This window comes from Cnephaeus nilssonii (genome assembly GCF_951640355.1).
Source record: "Cnephaeus nilssonii genome assembly, chromosome: 23".
NCBI lineage: Eukaryota > Metazoa > Chordata > Mammalia > Chiroptera > Vespertilionidae > Cnephaeus > Cnephaeus nilssonii.
In genome coordinates this window covers 15,088,707-15,105,926 of record NC_137094.1, presented here as the reverse complement: position 1 = coordinate 15,105,926, position 17,220 = coordinate 15,088,707, and the positions used below count along the sequence as shown (strand labels likewise).

General features: G+C 45.5%; 2 protein-coding genes across 12 annotated transcripts in view; one reads left to right on the top strand and one right to left on the bottom strand.

Moving 5' to 3' along the window:
* Positions 1–9,584, bottom strand: part of ARID4B (AT-rich interaction domain 4B) — a 63,991-nt gene extending 54,407 nt beyond the window's left edge. For 4 of the 6 annotated variants that reach the window (XM_079763534.1, XM_079763537.1, XM_079763538.1 and 1 more), the window contains exons 1-2: positions 9,175–9,584; positions 8,475–8,529 (exon numbers count right to left, since the gene is read on the bottom strand). In XM_079763534.1, coding sequence (XP_079619660.1) covers positions 8,475–8,480 — 6 coding nt within the window. In that variant the 5' untranslated portion in view covers positions 8,481–8,529; positions 9,175–9,584. The remainder of the gene's footprint in view (positions 1–8,474; positions 8,530–9,174) is intronic. The other 2 variants (XM_079763535.1, XM_079763536.1) reach the window with 2 other exon arrangements.
* Positions 9,585–9,955: 371 nt separating this feature from the next.
* On the top strand, positions 9,956–17,206 carry GGPS1 (geranylgeranyl diphosphate synthase 1). 6 transcript variants are annotated; one of them, XM_079763476.1, is made up of 5 exons: positions 9,956–10,164; positions 12,557–12,580; positions 12,790–12,879; positions 14,310–14,380; positions 14,781–17,205. In XM_079763476.1, exons 3-5 carry the CDS (start codon positions 12,810–12,812, stop codon positions 15,537–15,539), a joined length of 900 nt encoding a protein of 299 aa, XP_079619602.1. In that variant the 5' UTR covers positions 9,956–10,164; positions 12,557–12,580; positions 12,790–12,809; the 3' UTR covers positions 15,540–17,205. The 6 variants fall into 6 exon arrangements, with proteins under 6 accessions (XP_079619602.1, XP_079619599.1, XP_079619604.1 ...); XM_079763477.1 differs by lacking the exon at positions 9,956–10,164 and adding an exon at positions 10,183–10,550; XM_079763473.1 differs by lacking the exon at positions 12,557–12,580 and having other exon boundaries at positions 14,781–17,202.
* Positions 17,207–17,220: the final 14 nt, after the last annotated feature.

Genomic DNA, 17,220 nt, shown 5'->3' with positions numbered 1-17,220 from the left:
TGCACGAGTGGGGTCCGGCTGGCCTGGCCCCAATTGGGATGGATCGGGGCTGGGCCTGTCAGGAGGAGGAGTTGGGCCAGGCCGGCTGGGGGAAGGGGCCATGGGTGATTGGCTGGCGGGCCTCACCCCCCAATTGGGGTTAGGGGGCCGATTTGGGGCAGGGCCAGCCATGGGGAGGGGCTGTGGGTAGTGGGCCAGCCAGCCCCGCCCCCGAATGGGGTGGGGTGGTGCCAGTCGGGGGCCAGGGACCTGCAGGAGGAACCATGGGTGTTTGGCCAGCCAGCCCTACCCCTGATCAGGGTGGAGGGGCCAATATGGGGTGGGGCCAGGAGGGAAGAGGGGCTGCAGGAGGTTGGGGTGTGGGGGGCAATCAGGGGTGGGGCCGTCCAGGGGGAGGGGCTGTGGGCTGATCAGGGTGGTGGGGGCCCATCGAGGGCGGGGCTGGGGGGGAGGGGGAGTTTGGCCGGCAGCCCGCCCTTGATCGGGGTGGAAGAGTCCGATTAGGGGAGGGACAGGTTGGCCCGCCCCATCCCCTGATCCGGCTGGTTCGCTGGCCACAGTTGGCGTTATGGTCGCTGGCTTTTTATATATATAAAGTAATAAGCTAAAAGTGATGCTTTGCACTTAAGTAATCAATGTAAATTTTTAATAATTCTATTTGCAGATTATGCTCTATCAAAATATACACCTTCTACAATCTGCAACATTTAAGTATCAAAAGGATTAGTGTGACTATGGTTTCCACTGCTTCCTGTGGGCGTCATCTTACACAGAACACTAGTCCATCCTTCTCCTGAATGGAGAAACATCTTTGTTCTGTGACATCAAAAGGAAGGCAGTAAGAATCCTGTTTTTAAACAATTTGTCAAGAATAAAAGTTTGCAGCTCTTTCAAATGTCTGTTACTAAAAAATGAATATAGCATGTCTGTATTTTGTTTACAGCCGCATTAGGCAGAGCAATACACCAGTTAGCATTTTTTACAAATATAAAATATAAATGCTTATTTTCGAAAATTATGCAGCCCTAACTTCATTCATTTTCCAGTTACCAGCCAGGAAATCTGTGTCCTTGACGCTTTCTCTCCCCCTACACCAACCTGACAGGAATGCCTGCTGGCTCGGCCTTCCAAAGACACCTAAGCCCGGCCAGAGTGGCTCCGTTCACTGAGCTTCGTCCTGTCCAAAAGGTCAGGGCACATACCTGGGTTACCAATTGGATCCCCAGTGTGGGAGGCATACGCAAGGCAACCAATCAATGTTTCTCTCTCTCCCTCTCTCTCTCTCAGCATTCAAGTAAGGATTAAGAAAAAAATGTTTTTGGGGACACCTAAAATTTGACCACTGCTCACCTTCCTCACTGTGGTAGCCACCATCATCTCCCCTTTTTTAAAAAAAATTGGGGTGACATTGGGTGATAAAATTATATAAGTTTCAGGAGTATAATTCTGTAATGCATCATCTGTATATTGTATTTTGTGTTCACCACCCCAAGTCCTGTCTCCTTCCACCACCACCACCATCATCCTTTATTAAAACAGTTTCCTAAACGGTCAGCTTCTACTTGCCTACACCAGTTTTTAACACAGCAGTCAGTGGTCCTTTAAATATAATGAAAATGTGCCAGTATATAGAGACTGCATCAGTCTTCTATTCAAACCCCCAGTTGCTTCCCATTTCTATCACAGTGAAATCCAAATTCCTTACAAAGGCCTTCAAGGTCCTAGGTGATCCGATCTGATCTGCTGGGCCCCCAACCTGCATCCCTTTATGGGTCTGATCCCAACCCCTCCTTGTCTCTTCCTTCCTTACTCCACTCCAGCCCCCCTAACCTCTATGCAGTTCACTGAATAAGTCAAGCTGTCTGAGGCCACATGACTAACTCCCTCACATCTTTCCATCAAGTCTTCTCAATAAAGCCTATTTGATCACCTTATTTAATACTACAGCCCTGGCTGGTTTGGCTCAGTGGATAGAGCATCGGCCTGTGGACGCAAGGTTCCCAGGTTCAGTTCGGGTCAAGGGCATGTACCTTGGTTGCATGTACCTTGGTTGCGGGCACATACCCAGTAGGGAGTGCAGGAGGCAGCTGATCGATGTTTCTCTCTCATTGGTGTTTCTAACTCTCTATCCCTCTCCCTTCCTCACTGTAAAAAAATCAGTAAAATATATTTTTTAAAAAGAAAAAAAAAATACCACAGCCTGTCTCATTCCCTATCCTCCTTACCCGGCTCCCCTCTTATTTTCATACTATTTACCATCTAACAAACTAGGTAATCTATTTATATTTATTCTTATTTGTCTGCTTACCTTCCCCTGACCTTAAAATACAAGGCATACAGGGCCGGGACTTTCTACATGTTTTGTTCACTGTACAGAGACTAGCCTGTAAGTGTTCAATGAATGTTGAATTTTTTAAAAGTCCAACTCCTTGGTGGTCATCAAGCTCTCAGCAGGGTATCACAAATAATAGATTACTTCCCTAAAAATGGAAATGTCCACTCCTAGGTCCCCCAAACATTTAAAATATATGTTCACACAAAAGCTTGTATACAAATGTTATTAGCAGCATTATTCATAGGCAAAAAGTAGAAATAATCCACATGTCCTATAACTAACAGGTGAATTAATGAAATGTGTTATATCAATAAAATGGAGTATTATTCAGAAATAAAAAGGAATGAAGTATTGGCATATACTACAAAGTGAGTAACCCTTGAAAATACTATGCTAAGTAAAAGGAGTCAGACACACAAAGCTATATATTGTATGATTCCATTCAAAGGAAATGTCCAAAATAGGCAAACCCTTAGAGACAGAAAGTAGATTAGTAATTGCCAGTGGAAGGCCAGTGGAGTGACCGCTAAAAAGTACAGGGTTTCTTTTGGGAAGATGAAAATGTTTTGGAGTTGAATAGCGGTGATGGATTCACAATCTTGTGAAAACACTAAAAAGTAATTGTATACTTCAAAAGGGTGAATTTTATCTCATTTTCTAAAATTCAAACAAAACCAAGTAAAATGGAAAGAACTGTTGATCTGACTGTCCACTGCTCACTAATAAGGGAATACCAGCTTGCTGTACTAAGTTCTAAGACTTCCACCTACCGACTCATCACAGCAAAAGGGGGAGGGTGTCATTTCTAAGTAGCAGCAAGCAGAACTTTTCCCAGATTCATTCCATTCAAATCTTGTCATCACCCCACCTTCAACACTGCCACCGCTCACCCTGGTCCACCTCTCACTGAACCAACTGGGGAGCCTCAGACTCATCTCCTACTTTCACTCTTGCTCCCTGCAGTCTGTTTCTACACAGCAGTTACTGTTCTTTCTGAAAATGCGTGTTAGATCACTTCCTTCTCTTGCTCCAACCCTTCAATGACTTCCTAACACACTCAGATTTTACCCCTAAGTCCTTACCATGGACTACAAAGCCCTACACTGCCCTGGCCCTGTGACCTCTCTAGCCTCATCTCCTACCATGCCAGCCCTGCAGCCTCTTCCTGTTTCTTCAATATGCCGAGATCAAACAGGCCAGCCTACAGGGTCTGTGCACTTGCAGCTTCTGCCTGGAATGCTCTTCCCCAGGTAAGTGAACGGCTCACTCTATCACCTGTCTCACACGATGCTTAATGTCATCGCCTCAAACAGGCCCTTCATTACAACAAATGAATGAATGAATAAACAAATAATTAAATAACACCCTCTGTCCCTCTAACCACTTAGCCTGAATCTGCTTCATTTCTCTTCACAGCACTTACCACATTTTTGTTGTTGTTGTTCTGTTTGGTGTCTGTCTACCCTAACAGAAAGTAAGCTCCACAAGGGAGTCAACGCTTGTTCACTGATGTATCCTCAGCACCAAAACCATGTCTGGTACCAGGAAAGTACACAATATCTCTTCAGTGACTGGATTTATAGGCTGAGTTAGCAAAAATGCATTCTTCAGTGGAAAATACACTCATCTGCCATACTTTTTAAAATTACAGTAAGCAAAGAGCAATTTGGACAGAAAACAAGTCGGTATTTTATAAAATTGCCTTTCATCAAAAAGACCACAAATTTATAGGACAAAATACATTTGTCATATTATGGGCCTAAATCCATTTGAATATTATAGTTAAATATTAACATTCACGCTGGATAATCAAGTCTCTGATTGCTCTCCATCACACTGCTCTCTTAATCTTACAGCTTAGTAAGTAGATCCATATGGATGTGGACCTCTTAGAGGTCCTTTAGATACTCAAAACCCTACTCATCTTTAATGACAACATGCTTCATTCAAATGACAATAACATCCATCTCATGCCCCAAGGAACCTGCATATTTCTCCTACCCCACGTGAGTTCCTAGGTCCTAAATTCTACTTCCTAGATATCTCAGACCCACCCCCTCTGCTCCACTCCCTGTGCATTAAGGCTTAGTCACTTCTCAGTTGGGGTCCTCACCTGGAATCTCCCTTCCATTCAGATCTCCCGTTCGATGTATTCAATACAATACTACCAAAGTGATCTCTCTGTAATACAAACCCAACGTCTTTACCCCTTCTTAAAAACCTTCAGTGATTTCATGGACTTTTCAAGAATATTTTCAACTCCTTGACTTAGTCTCATCCCCCACACTGCCCTCCATTCCCACCTCCAACACATCGTGCTTTAAGATAATCCAGCCACAGTGAACTCCTTCGTTTCCAAATACATTACCTTGCTTTTTTCTTTATTTTCCACATGTTGTTTCCTCTCTGTCGAAAACACTCCTTTCTACCCTTCTTTGCCTAGTGAAAGTTTTAACTCTCCGCTTAGATGTCAATTCCAGAGGACTTTCCATGGGTCTCTCTGACTTAGCTATCCGCGCACAGAACTTATAATTACCATATATTGACTCAATATTCTTCTAATTCAATATGCACTATATTTTGTTTTCTCTGTCTTCTACTTAACTGTGAGCTCCCTGAGAGCAGGTCTATAGCTTATTCACCTTCATTCCACACGGCCTGACACATGCAAGGGGCTGTTAAATGAGTGATTTATGAGGGGGGGAGAGCGAGGAAGGGGGGAGGCAAAAGGAGAGAGGGAAGGAAAAGGAGGGAAAGGGGAGAAGAGGGGAGAGGAGGGGAAGTGGGAGTAAGAACATGCACACAAGCAAAGGGCATTTAAAAAGGCATTTGTAATCAACCCATTATTTGTGTATGATCGAAGCCAGTGATTACTGAAGAGAAACTGATACATCCGAAAAATCCATCTCCCTAGTTCTAAGTACAACTATCTATAGCACTTACTCCCTAAAGATTCTGAAATGTCTAGCCTTCTCATTTCTCTTGAAATTTTACCACAATGGCCCTGGCTGGGTAGCTCAGTAGGTTAGAGCACCTCCCTGATACACGAGTATTGTGGGTTCAATCCCAGGTCAGGCACATACAAGAATCAATACATAAGTAGAACAAATTGATGTTTCTCTCCCCCCCCCCCCCCTTCTTCTCTTTCTCTAAAATAACAATAAATAAGTAAAATAAATTTTGCTACAGTGTAATATTAACAATATAATGCAGGGGAAAAAAAGTAGGAAATGAATCTGATATAATTAAGTCTTAGAATAACTTAGAAACTTTAATAGTCTATCATTTCTTTATAATGTGCTATCACTGATGTTGAAAGGGCTATCAAAAGTATGAAAAATAAATACAACATAACACCTACATCTTGATCTATGTTAAAAGCACAAAAGTGTGTTAGTCAGCTTTCTCAAAAACACACTGGACAAAAATGTAAGACAGAGTACACCAATCTTGAAGACAGCACTACAAGAACATTCCTTCTCAAACATATAATACTTCACATATACATTGTATTTATTTTATTTTGGGATTTAAAGCAACAACCAAAAGAGCACTTTTACCTCAAAACAATGTCACAATAAAATTTTTAAAAATCTTGTGCCTAATAGGACATAAAAGCTTAAAAGTTTACTTCCTTTTTAAAAAATTATTATGCTTTAAAAATCAGTGAAAATTTTAAGCATCATTACTTTTTGTTGTTGTTAATTCTCCTCTGAGGACATTTTCCCAATGAGAGAGTGGAAGGGAGGAGGATGAGAGAAACACATCCACTGGTTGCCTCCTGCAAGCACCCGGACCAAGGACCAACTGACCAAATAGGGCCAGGCAGCGACCCCAAAACCCAGGTACCTGCCTTTGTCCGGTAATCAAACCTGTAACTCTTTGGTTTGATGCTCTAACCACTGGGACACACCAGCCAGGGCTAAGCATCATTACTTTTAAACTGTACAGCAGAAGCAGAACTACAGTGATTTCCCCCTTTTTATTTAATTTATTGGGGGGCGACACTGGTTGGTAACAAAATTATACAGGGTACAGGTGCACAATTCCACAACATCTATACACTATTGTGTGTTCACCACCTCAACTCTTCTTCCATCAACATTATACACTCCCCCTCCTTACATCAAGTATAAATATGTTCGGTAAGAGCTAACAAATGGCATAAATCCCTCTATAGCTCTGTTGTCATTACAATATGGAAATTGGGAGCCTGGAAAAAATTTAAGTCCAAAATAATCGATACTAAATACTTTTTGAATTGCAATTTTTTTAAAGCAAAATACCAATCATGGGCAGCCTCTCAACTTTCATCACACAAGAAATTAAGAAATTTACTAAGTTTTTAGTACTACTGATTACTAGTAGGTTTCCTAAGAGGAAACTTATATAGTAACAGGAAGTTCATCTTGTATAAAATCAGAAGTGTATTTTAATAACACCTTTTCTTAAAGGCAGGAATAATGGAAATGCTGAGCATTTAAAATTAGTTTTAAAATGATACCCCAAAATTTGCATTTGCCTAACACTTACCATGAAACTTTTAGGGTTAAAGTTTCCAACGTACTTTCATTTTTATTTTTTAAACACACATTGGGAAAAAAATAAGAGAAGAAAAAGGAAATGAAAGAAAGGAAAGGAAAGGAAAATTTAAATCAAAAGACCTTCAACTTACTACATTTCCTTTAACCAAAGATTAACAGAGTTCCTAACAGGCCAGGCACTACTTTGGGAATTGTGACAAATTACAACATTTATTCCAAATCAAATCCTGTGTTATTCAGCTTCTGAATCTATTACATATTATTCAGCCCAACATTTTTCTTAAGAAATTCTTGTCCATCATCAAGCAAGGTAAACATTTTTCTTATAAACTCACTTGTCACTGTTTTACACAGGTCACAGTAGTCACAGCTGTGACTAACAAAAAGGGATTCATTTATGAAACATCACTGATTGGTTTTTTGTTTACATGAAGGTGAGATAGGAATTCAGCAGATACACACATTTTAGGCGTTTAAAGCACCTCAAACTCCAGAAGAAAAAGCCTAAAAAATAACTGGACTGAACATAATTACTTTGTTCAGCTGATAAACATTCAAGTAGCCACAGCTTCTTCTTTCTGCCATAAACACAAGCACTACAAATTTTAAAAGCCCTCTTGACTCTGAAGAAAAGTGAAGCAAATGTGTTTAAAAATAGTTCAAAGGAACTGTCAAAAGTGGACGGCATTTACATTCTGACAGACTATCTGTTGCATTTCTGCCCTTGTGCACACACGCTACCTCCTTCACACGCGCTTCTGAACGTGGATGAAAATACCTGCTGGCCTCCAAGTTCCACCAGTTGAATCTAGACACTCAGGCTGAAAAACATCACAGCACTGTCACACCGTCTCCACAGGGAACAAACAGCCTGTACTTTTACTGCTGTCATTTCTTCCACCAATTAAGCAAATTCTACTTTTTGGACAACATCGACTCCTTCGGTGAACACGTTTACGTTTAAGAGGAACCTGACCATGGGTTTCATCACAAAGCAACACTACACCTGACAATTCCCAGGCCGTAGGTAGTTCAACAAGGACATCTACCCCACGCAATCCTAAATCCCTGGAAATACAAGGAACCACTGCCATCTCCGAGTTGCGCCAAGATCATCCACATCCTCTTTTAAAAATCTTTGCGTTAAGATTCCGTTCGTGGCTAATCAGGTCGGTCTGCTTAAAAACTCACAGCACTGTTAACACAATCAATGGGGTTTTCTTACATCGGTGTAACCGATAGAACCCCAATACAGTTCAGGTTCTAGAGTCGGATTACCTGACCTGCTTTTTCTGTTTTGGCTTTTAGCAACACTCGCATGCATGCATGCAATTATTGCCTCTCATTTCCGGCAAAAAGAGGCGCTCGATCCACGGGACAGCCATCCTCAGTGCGAGCTTCCAAAACTGGCTCCAACTCCTCAGCACTGCGCCCCGACAACCACGCCACTAACTCTCGTCCCCCCCACCGGGAAGGGCTCGCACCCCAGGCCCCCAAGCCCAGCGCTCCGAGGGCCCCCCAGCGCGCCCTCGATCCGACACCCTCGCTTCCTGGATTCTGCGGCCCCAGAGGTTCCTTTTCCGCGGCGACCTTACCTTCATGATGATGCCAGGACCGCGGCGCCCTCCACAACACCCGATTCACCTGCACCTGGAGGGGAAACAAAAGACACCGTCACCGCCGCGGGCACCCCCTGCTCCGGCACCCGCTGCGCGGGCCGCGGCGGAGAGAGACCGCCGGGCCGCGAGAGGCCGACGCGGGGACTCGCCTGGCCTCGCCACCGCACACCCCGCCGCCCACCCGGCTCGGCAGCTCAGCGTCCCCATTGTCGGGACCCGACAGAGTTTCCCAGCTCCGACAATGACGCCATTTCTGTCAAAGAAGAAACTCGCAACCAGCCGGGCCGGCCGGGGCCTCTGCGCTCAGCGCTCCCCGCTTCCGAGGGACCTACACGCCGGGCCGCTGCCCACGTCCCGTCCCGAGACCGGGGACCGACCGACAGGACGAGCGGACCCCGTGGGCCGGCCGCGGGGACAGGGGACGGGAGGAGGGGCCGGAGGCGGCTCAGCCTCCGCGCTCGCCGGGCCCCGCCGAGGCCCTCGCCGACCCCGGGACGCGGCCACCAGGCCGGGGCGACCGCGGGGGGGAGGGGGGAGGCGGGGGCTCCGCAAGCTGAGGCCAAGGATTCGGGCGCCCGGCGAGCCCACCGCGGCGATCCTCCCGCGCGTTGGCCGGGCCCGGGGACTCCCCGAAGGACCCCCCGACGAGCCCGCGGACGCCTCAGAAATGCCCTACCTTCGTCGGAGGCCGGCGCCGAGCCCAGCGCGTCCGGGGTCCCCTCCCCGGCTCCCCCCCAAAACCAGCAGGCCCGGGGGAGAGATGGGGAGACGCGCGGCGCGTCCAGCGGGGCCGAGGCTGAGGCTCCGGCTCCTCCTCCTCCCGCGGCGGCGACTGGTACCTTTGTTTGGCGGCCGCTCGGGTTCCCTCGCTGGGGGGAGGGGGACGACGAAAAACCCTCCCGGACGGGAGCCCGGGCCCCCGTCGCGCTGCCCCCCAGAGGACGGCGGCCACAGACCCTTCTGCGGCTCGCTCCGGGGAGAGGTCCAGGCGGCGGCCGTGGCGGCGGCCAGCTAAGCTTCAGAGACTCCTCCGCTCCGGCGCCCAAGCTCCTCACTCCGGACTCGACTGACGGGCAAACATCGCTCCCCCCGCCCGAGCCCCCCCTTTCCCTCCGCTCTCCACTCCCCTAAGCTGTCTCCCCTCCCCTACCTCTTTCCCGGATGGCCTCTGAGACGACCGCGGATTGGCCAGGATGTTTTAGAACCCGCCCACCCTTCGTTGTTATTGGTCCTTGGGATACAAACAACGACGCCATTTTCCCACCAGTTCTATGGAAACAGAAAGTGACGCCCCAAAGCCTACCGGGAAATGTAGTCCGACCCGGGGTGCCCGTGTGCGAGCCCTCGCCCGCGAGAACTGCAAGACCCGCAACGCCCCGCGCCTGCGTGAGACGGAGCGGGAGGGGGGAAAGGGGCGGGGCGACAGTGCAGGGAGGTGGCGGCGGCGCCTGCGCAGTGGGACCGGGATGGCGCATTTTCTTGCACAGAATAATGCGGCGTCGCTGGCGGCCGAGGAGGGCGGAGAGTTCCTTGATGAAGTAGGGGGAGGGATTCATGGAAGCGTCGGGAGGAGCCCGGGTGTGAGCTATAAAGTGGGAAGTTGATACTGGGCCCTGCTACTACTCCCGGACCGGTGGCGCGGAAGCTGTGATCTCATCGCTGAACCGTGAGCGGCAGTGGTGGCGGCTGGGGAGCGGGGGGGACCCGGATGGGAAGGAGGGCGGGGTCTGGAGGAAAGAAAGAAGGATGGATGGTGAGGCCCCGGATGCTTGAACCGGATTGGGTCCGAATGTTCTGCGTCCCCTCGCGGGCGAAAGGGAAAAACTGGAGGGGCCGGATCGGGGCGGAAAGGGGCATCGGAGCGGAGAGGAAGCGGAGCCTCGCGGGCCCGGCGACCCTGCGGGCGGAGCGGATGCTGGAGGCTCCCGGCCCCGCCGCGGCGCAAAGTCGGCCTCGGAGTTGTTCAAACCCCCGCCCGCTCCTCGGGTCGTTCTCTGCAGACCCCTCATCGGCCGGAAAGGTTTCCTGCGCTTCCGAGCTGCGCTTGCATTTGTAGGTCTCTCTCTAGCCGTTCTGACACCAGACCCCTCCCTTGATCTTTTCATGCGCAAATGTGTGCGCCCCGATTTCACCCTCGAACGCGTTAGAAGGCAGTTTCCGTGCGATCGTTCAGTCGCATACTTGCTGAACGCCTACCGGCAGAGGAACCGGTCCGGCTCCTGCCTCAGGGGCCCTAAGCCTATGGGAGGGGTAGTGTTCCTAAGGGCACGCACAGGCCGGTGAGGGCAGCGGCGGGGAGTGCTGCCGGGCAGGGCTGCATGGTGACCTGGTGCAGGGGAGCTGAGATAGAGCGTGTGGTTAGAGACCTAAGGGAGGGTTTTACCCAGCCAGGGAGGTTGGACCTGAGAGGGGAGGGTTGGCTGGGGTAAATAAGGAAAGCACTTTTCAGACCTGAAGAACTGCCCGTTGGAAAGCCTCCTGTCAAATGGGAGCTTTTGAAATACGGGGAGCTGAGGCTGGAGGAGCAGGGACCCAGATCCTTACACACTGTGTTAAGGAGTTTTGGTGTGTGTTTTTTTCCCAGTGTAGAGAGAGATAAAACTTCCCTTTGAAGATTTCAGTTTTACAAAGATCACTAGCTAATGCAGGGAACCCAGCTAGGAAGTTAGTGCAGTAGTCACACGGAGGAGAGAGGATGTTTTTGTATTTGTCACCCATCCATTGCTTGAATAAATTTAAAGCAGTTAGCGTTTTGCAAGTGAGTTGTTTCGGACTCACATAGACATTCTGTAGTATTCATCAACCTAAAATAATAGAGCTATGGCTTGGTGTGCTAATTTTTTTATTGTTTTACCTACATACTCAAGAGTAGACTACAAAAAAACACACTTCTCAATTCTTAAATATGTTTTTTAATTGATTTTTAGAAAGGGGGAGTGAGAGGGTGAGAGAGAGAAACATCTGTTGCCACCCACCCCCACAGCTGATGGAGTCTGTAACCTGGGCAGTGCCCTGATCAGGATCAAAGCTGCAACCTTTCTATTCAGGGGAGCCACACAGGCCAGGACGTGCACTTTTCACTTCTTTAAATTCATAATCCTAAAGACGAAATCATTGTCCAGAGAAGCAAAAGAAAGCAGATAAAGGGGAAAAACCTGAAATGTGTCAAAGATGTCAGAGCAATTAGTAAACTTGTAATGTGCCCTGACAGGTTTGGCTCAGTGGATAGAGCGTCAGCTTGCGGGCACATCCCTAGTAGGGGTCATGCAGGAGGCAGCTGATGGATGTTTCTCTCTCATCAATGTTTCTAACTCTGTATCTCTCTCCCTTCCTCTCTGTAAAAAAATCAATAAAAATATATTTTTTAAAAAAACTTCTAATGCGAGGACAAATAAAAATAGATTTTTACAGAGCAGGAGAGTAGAGATTCAATAGTGAAGAAGGATCTAGGAAGACCATGAGTGATATGGTAGGAAATATTAAAGTAAATGTAAATTTAAGAAGAATAAAGGAAGGGGATATTTTTAATAACTCATGTCTTAATTTAAATCAGAATCTCTGAAATGGATTGATTGTAGTGAAAATACAGCAGAGAAGTCTCCCCTTAAATTACATGTAGTATATAAAACATTTTAATATTCATAGAAAACAAGTATGTTTACTAATTTGTATAATCAATTATATAGAGAAGAATCGAAATCTGTGGATTTGTTTTAACATTGACTTGACATAACCATAATAAGCCTTTCACGGTTGAGTAAATATAAAAGGTTTAATAGAAGTTTTGTTCCTTAAAATCCAGGTGAACACTGACCAATCACTTGAATGAAAACTTTCCTTTTTTTAATGCGATATAATTTATATATCATAGTTCACCCGTTTAAAGTATACAATTAGGTGGATTTTAGTGTACTCACGGAGCTGTACAACCACCACCACAATCTTAATTTTTGAACACTGATGGCCCCCAAAGGAAATACCATACTCATTAGTCACTCCCTAGCCCCCCTACCCTAACGTTACCTAGGCAATTGTTAATCTACTTTCTGTCTCTGCAGATTTGCCTGTTTTGAACAATTCATGTAAGTGGAATAATACAATATGTAGTCTTTTGTGACTAGCTTCTTTCACTTAGCATAATGTTCTCAAGATTTCAGACCCATAGAATTTTCTTTTAAAATGAAACAAAGTCTGGCTTTACAAATTCCTTGAGATACAAATTCCTTTGCAATTTGACACTCAACGATAATTTGATTAATGAGTTCATATTTATGATTCTCTTTTTTAACAGACGATCTTTGAAATTCAACAATGGAGAAGACTCACGAAAAAGTCCAAAGAATTCTTCTAGAACCCTACAAGTACTTGCTTCAGTTACCAGGTAGGTTTTACATAGTAGTGGTCATTCACATGTTAGCCTTCAGATTCACGTAGGCATTCCGTAGTATTCATCAACCTAAAGCTAAATTAATAGAGCCATGGCCTGGTGTGTTAATTTTTTTTTATTGTTTCACCTACATACTCAAGAGTGCACTACAAAAAACACACTTTTCAATTCTTAAATATTTTTTTAATTGATGTTTAGAAATAAGGGAAGGGAGAGGATGAGAGAGAGAAACATCTATTTCCACCTACACCAAATGTTGGCATTCAGAAAAGGTTAGGTTTGCCAGCTCTTGAGATTTTTATATTTAAGGTCATGCATAGGAGAAAAGTGATTATTGGTTATTAAAAGGGACATTTTTGAGGTACCCTTAAAAAATATGCAAGTATATAACTTACCTAAAAATTAAAAATACTTAAAACATTTGAGTACCTTTTTGGAGATTTTATTACTTATGGATGCCACACTTTCCTATTCCCCACTAGGTTAAGGAACGCTATGCCAATTTGTGCAACAACAAAAAGCTTCCGTTACCTGCCATGCTCATGTTTCTACCATCACACACACACTCCATTTCTTACACTACTAGTTCCTTTAACAGCCAAATAGTAATGCATCTAAGTCACATTACTTAAAAGCATAACCCACATTATTCCTATGTAAAGATGGGCCACCTGGTCATGGCTTCTGACGGTTACACTTGCCTAATCATGTTTATGTGTATGCACGTGTGTTACTTTGATTTTTTTTTTTAACTTTGGAAAAATGATAATAGTAAAAATTCAGGCATATAACAAGTGTAAGTTCTTAGAATAAAATTCACTTATAAACCAGTCACTTGGAACCTGAACTACTCTTTTCTCATATAAAGGGGACTACTTCAGGCCATGGTAGTTATTTTTTGGTAGGAAAGCGGCCGAGCTATCCATTCTCTAAAACTTTAATTTAAAGGAATGCTAGATAATTTTAAGAGGTAATTGTATGAGGTAGTTCAATAGCAACGTACATTTCACTAGAAATACCTATGTTCTCAAAAAAAAAATGCCTATGTTCTCTAATATGTTCTGTGAAATTGACAGTGCTAATTAACTGCCACTAACTAGGCTGGCATCCTTTCAAAAGGAATGAATTAGATCATAATTCCTAAACCCCGATTCCATTCCAAAATTGTTGATACAAGTTAAGATGAAAGTAATGGGCTGCTGAAGGGTTGGAACCTCTGCTGCCCGCCCTGGTTTTAAGGTTGGGGGGGTTTAGAATGTGCATTTGGACAGGAGGTCCAGTGGGCCCAGCACTGGAGGCTCTCCAGTGGGTAATGGGTGATGGGGTTGGATTTATCAAGTCCGATCTGTCTCGAGTAAATTTCTGAAATGTTTTTTATAATTAAAGTATTAACTTTACTCCCAAATTTTATTCTTTAATTGCAGGTAAGCAAGTGAGAACCAAACTTTCACAGGCATTTAATCATTGGCTAAAAGTTCCAGACGACAAGCTTCAGGTATCTAGGCAGTTCCAATCCTCCCTCCTTTTTTTTTTTTTGCTTTGGGTAGCGAGAGAGTGAGAAACATTGATTTCTTGTTTCGTATATTTTATGCATCCATTGGTTGATTCTTGTATGCACCCAGGCTGGGATCATGTATCCGGATGATGCCCTAACAAACTAGGCTACCTAGCCAGGGCCTCTAACCTCATTCTTAATCCCCAAGAAATTTATGACATCACGTAAAAATACTCCTAGCTCTTAATTTTGTTTAATGCTCATGCAATCTACTGTTTTCATATTGAGGTTGCTAAATAATTACTACTTTTAAAAACTAAGGCACCTGAGACCATCATAATCTGTTCGTGTAGTATTTCAAATATGAAAAAAATGAACTTTTCAATTGTCTTTTTGTTAGATTATCATTGAAGTGACGGAAATGTTGCATAATGCCAGTTTGCTCATCGATGATATCGAAGACAACTCAAAACTCCGCCGTGGCTTTCCCGTGGCACACAGCATCTATGGGATCCCGTCTGTCATCAATTCTGCCAATTATGTGTATTTTCTTGGCCTGGAGAAAGTCTTAACTCTCGATCACCCAGATGCAGTTAAGCTTTTTACGCACCAGCTCTTGGAACTCCATCAGGGACAAGGCCTGGATATTTATTGGAGGGATAGCTACACTTGTCCCACTGAAGAAGAATATAAAGCTATGGTGCAGCAGAAGACAGGTGGACTGTTTGGATTAGCAGTAGGTCTCATGCAGTTGTTCTCTGATTACAAAGAAGATTTAAAGTCACTACTTGATACACTGGGGCTCTTTTTCCAAATTAGAGATGATTATGCTAATCTACACTCCAAAGAATATAGTGAAAACAAAAGCTTCTGTGAAGATCTCACAGAGGGCAAGTTCTCGTTCCCGACTATTCATGCTATTTGGTTGAAGCCCGAAAGCACCCAGGTGCAGAACATCTTGCGCCAGAGAACCGAAAACATAGACATTAAAAAATACTGTGTACATTATCTTGAGAGTGTCGGTTCTTTTGAATATACTCGGAATACTCTTAGAGAGCTTGAATCGAAAGCCTACAAACAAATTGATGCACTCGGTGGCAACCCTGAACTGGTAGCTCTAATAACGCAGCTAAGTAAAATGTTCAAAGAAGAGAATTAGTAATATTAAGCCATTCTTGATTAGGCCTGACAGCTTATTTTAGTTGATTATTTTTTTGTCTTTTAGCCTATCTTTTTATAAATTTGGAGCAAGCTGTTTGTCTCAGAACGGAGTGGACAGGGGTGATGTGGGTGAGGTGGTTTCCATGTAGAACCACTCTGTAATCATTGTACACAATGGAAGGAGCCGAGAGGAGTCTCATTTAATTAGGTGTAATGTGAATGTCGCAGTGTGCTGTGTTGGGTCCTTGTGGCCAACTCTGCCAGGAGTGTTTGATTGATTCTGTCAATAAAGAATTCGACTTCCGTCTTCTCTGCACTGGGAGCAGCTCTCCGCTTCCCCTGAACATGTCCGCCTGCGCCAAGCTGGTCTCCACCCCTCCTCCAGGGGCACCTCTGGGCTGCTGAGGGGTCGCTGCTTGCAGTGGTGCTGAGACGACCGGAGACACGGAGAGGTGAGAGCCTCCGCAGCCTGCCAGCCCCGCGTCCCCTGGCCTCGCTTACTTCCAGCCGCAGCTTCCAAACCAGCACCATCTCAGGGGACATGGACACAGCAGCCAGGGTCCTGGGGGCTGGGACTGTGTTTGGGAGCCTCATCACTGTTATGCCAGGGACCCTTCTCTGAAGCAATAGCCCTTCTGTGCCATCTGGGCTTTGCCCTCTCAGAGGCCATGGGGCTCGTGCCTGGTGGTGGCCTTGCTGTCTCCACCTCATTACCTTTCTCCCGGGTCTGGTCTGCCCTGTATGTTCCTTTCATGTACCTCCCCACACAACCTGGGGAAAGTGGCTGGCTGAGGGTTTGACAGAGGGAAGACAGTAATACGAAAAAAAAGAAGCTTCCAGGAATATCAATACTTCGAACTATACTGTATGGGCAGTTCCCAATTCATCTACCCCAGTCCCAAGCCAGTGGCTACTTGGGACCCGTTTCTATGGCTCGATGGCCCATAGACTATGGGAATTCCTCTTCCTAAAAGTTGCTGCTTAGAGTATCAGTCTCCTTCCTGGATATTCCCGTGAGTCTTCCATGAGAAGGCTGACAGTGATAAACAGCATCAAGAAGTCTTTCACATGCCGGCCCAAGTTGGTTGGTTATAAAGTAACTGGTGCCCCCAAACTGATTAGTATCGGGGTACAACAGTCTGTCCATTTGGAAAGGAAAAAAGTACATGGAGAAGTATTTTAAGAAGGAGCCTTTAAACCTTTGTCTATTTTCCCAGGGTTAGTAGTAAAAATCCTAAAAGAGCAGTTAGCTCACTTCAGGAGGAAATGCCCTTTTCCTTCCCACGCACCACCCGCTAGAAGGCAGTTGGTGCTTGAATGGAAAGGGAGCTGCAGGCCTCTTTAATCTCTGATGAAAGGAGAGAGAGTGTTAACATGAGATCTGGTGCCTGCCTGCAAAGTCTCCACGCCACCATCCGGCACTAATTAGCTGTCCAGTGCCTTAACCCTGGCTCCCTCTTCTGTAATTCCCAGCCCAAACCCCTGGAGCCATCTGAGGCCGGGAGGTAGGAAAAGAGACCTCGGTGATTGTTAGAAGTGCTGACATCCCGAAATGAAAGTTGTGTTTCTCAGAAACAGTGCGTTTGGCTGTTGTCTCAGATCTAATCACCAGCACCTGTACTGGCATGAGACATTCTCACCAAAGCACTCACACCTTTTCGATAAGCTGGAGGACACCT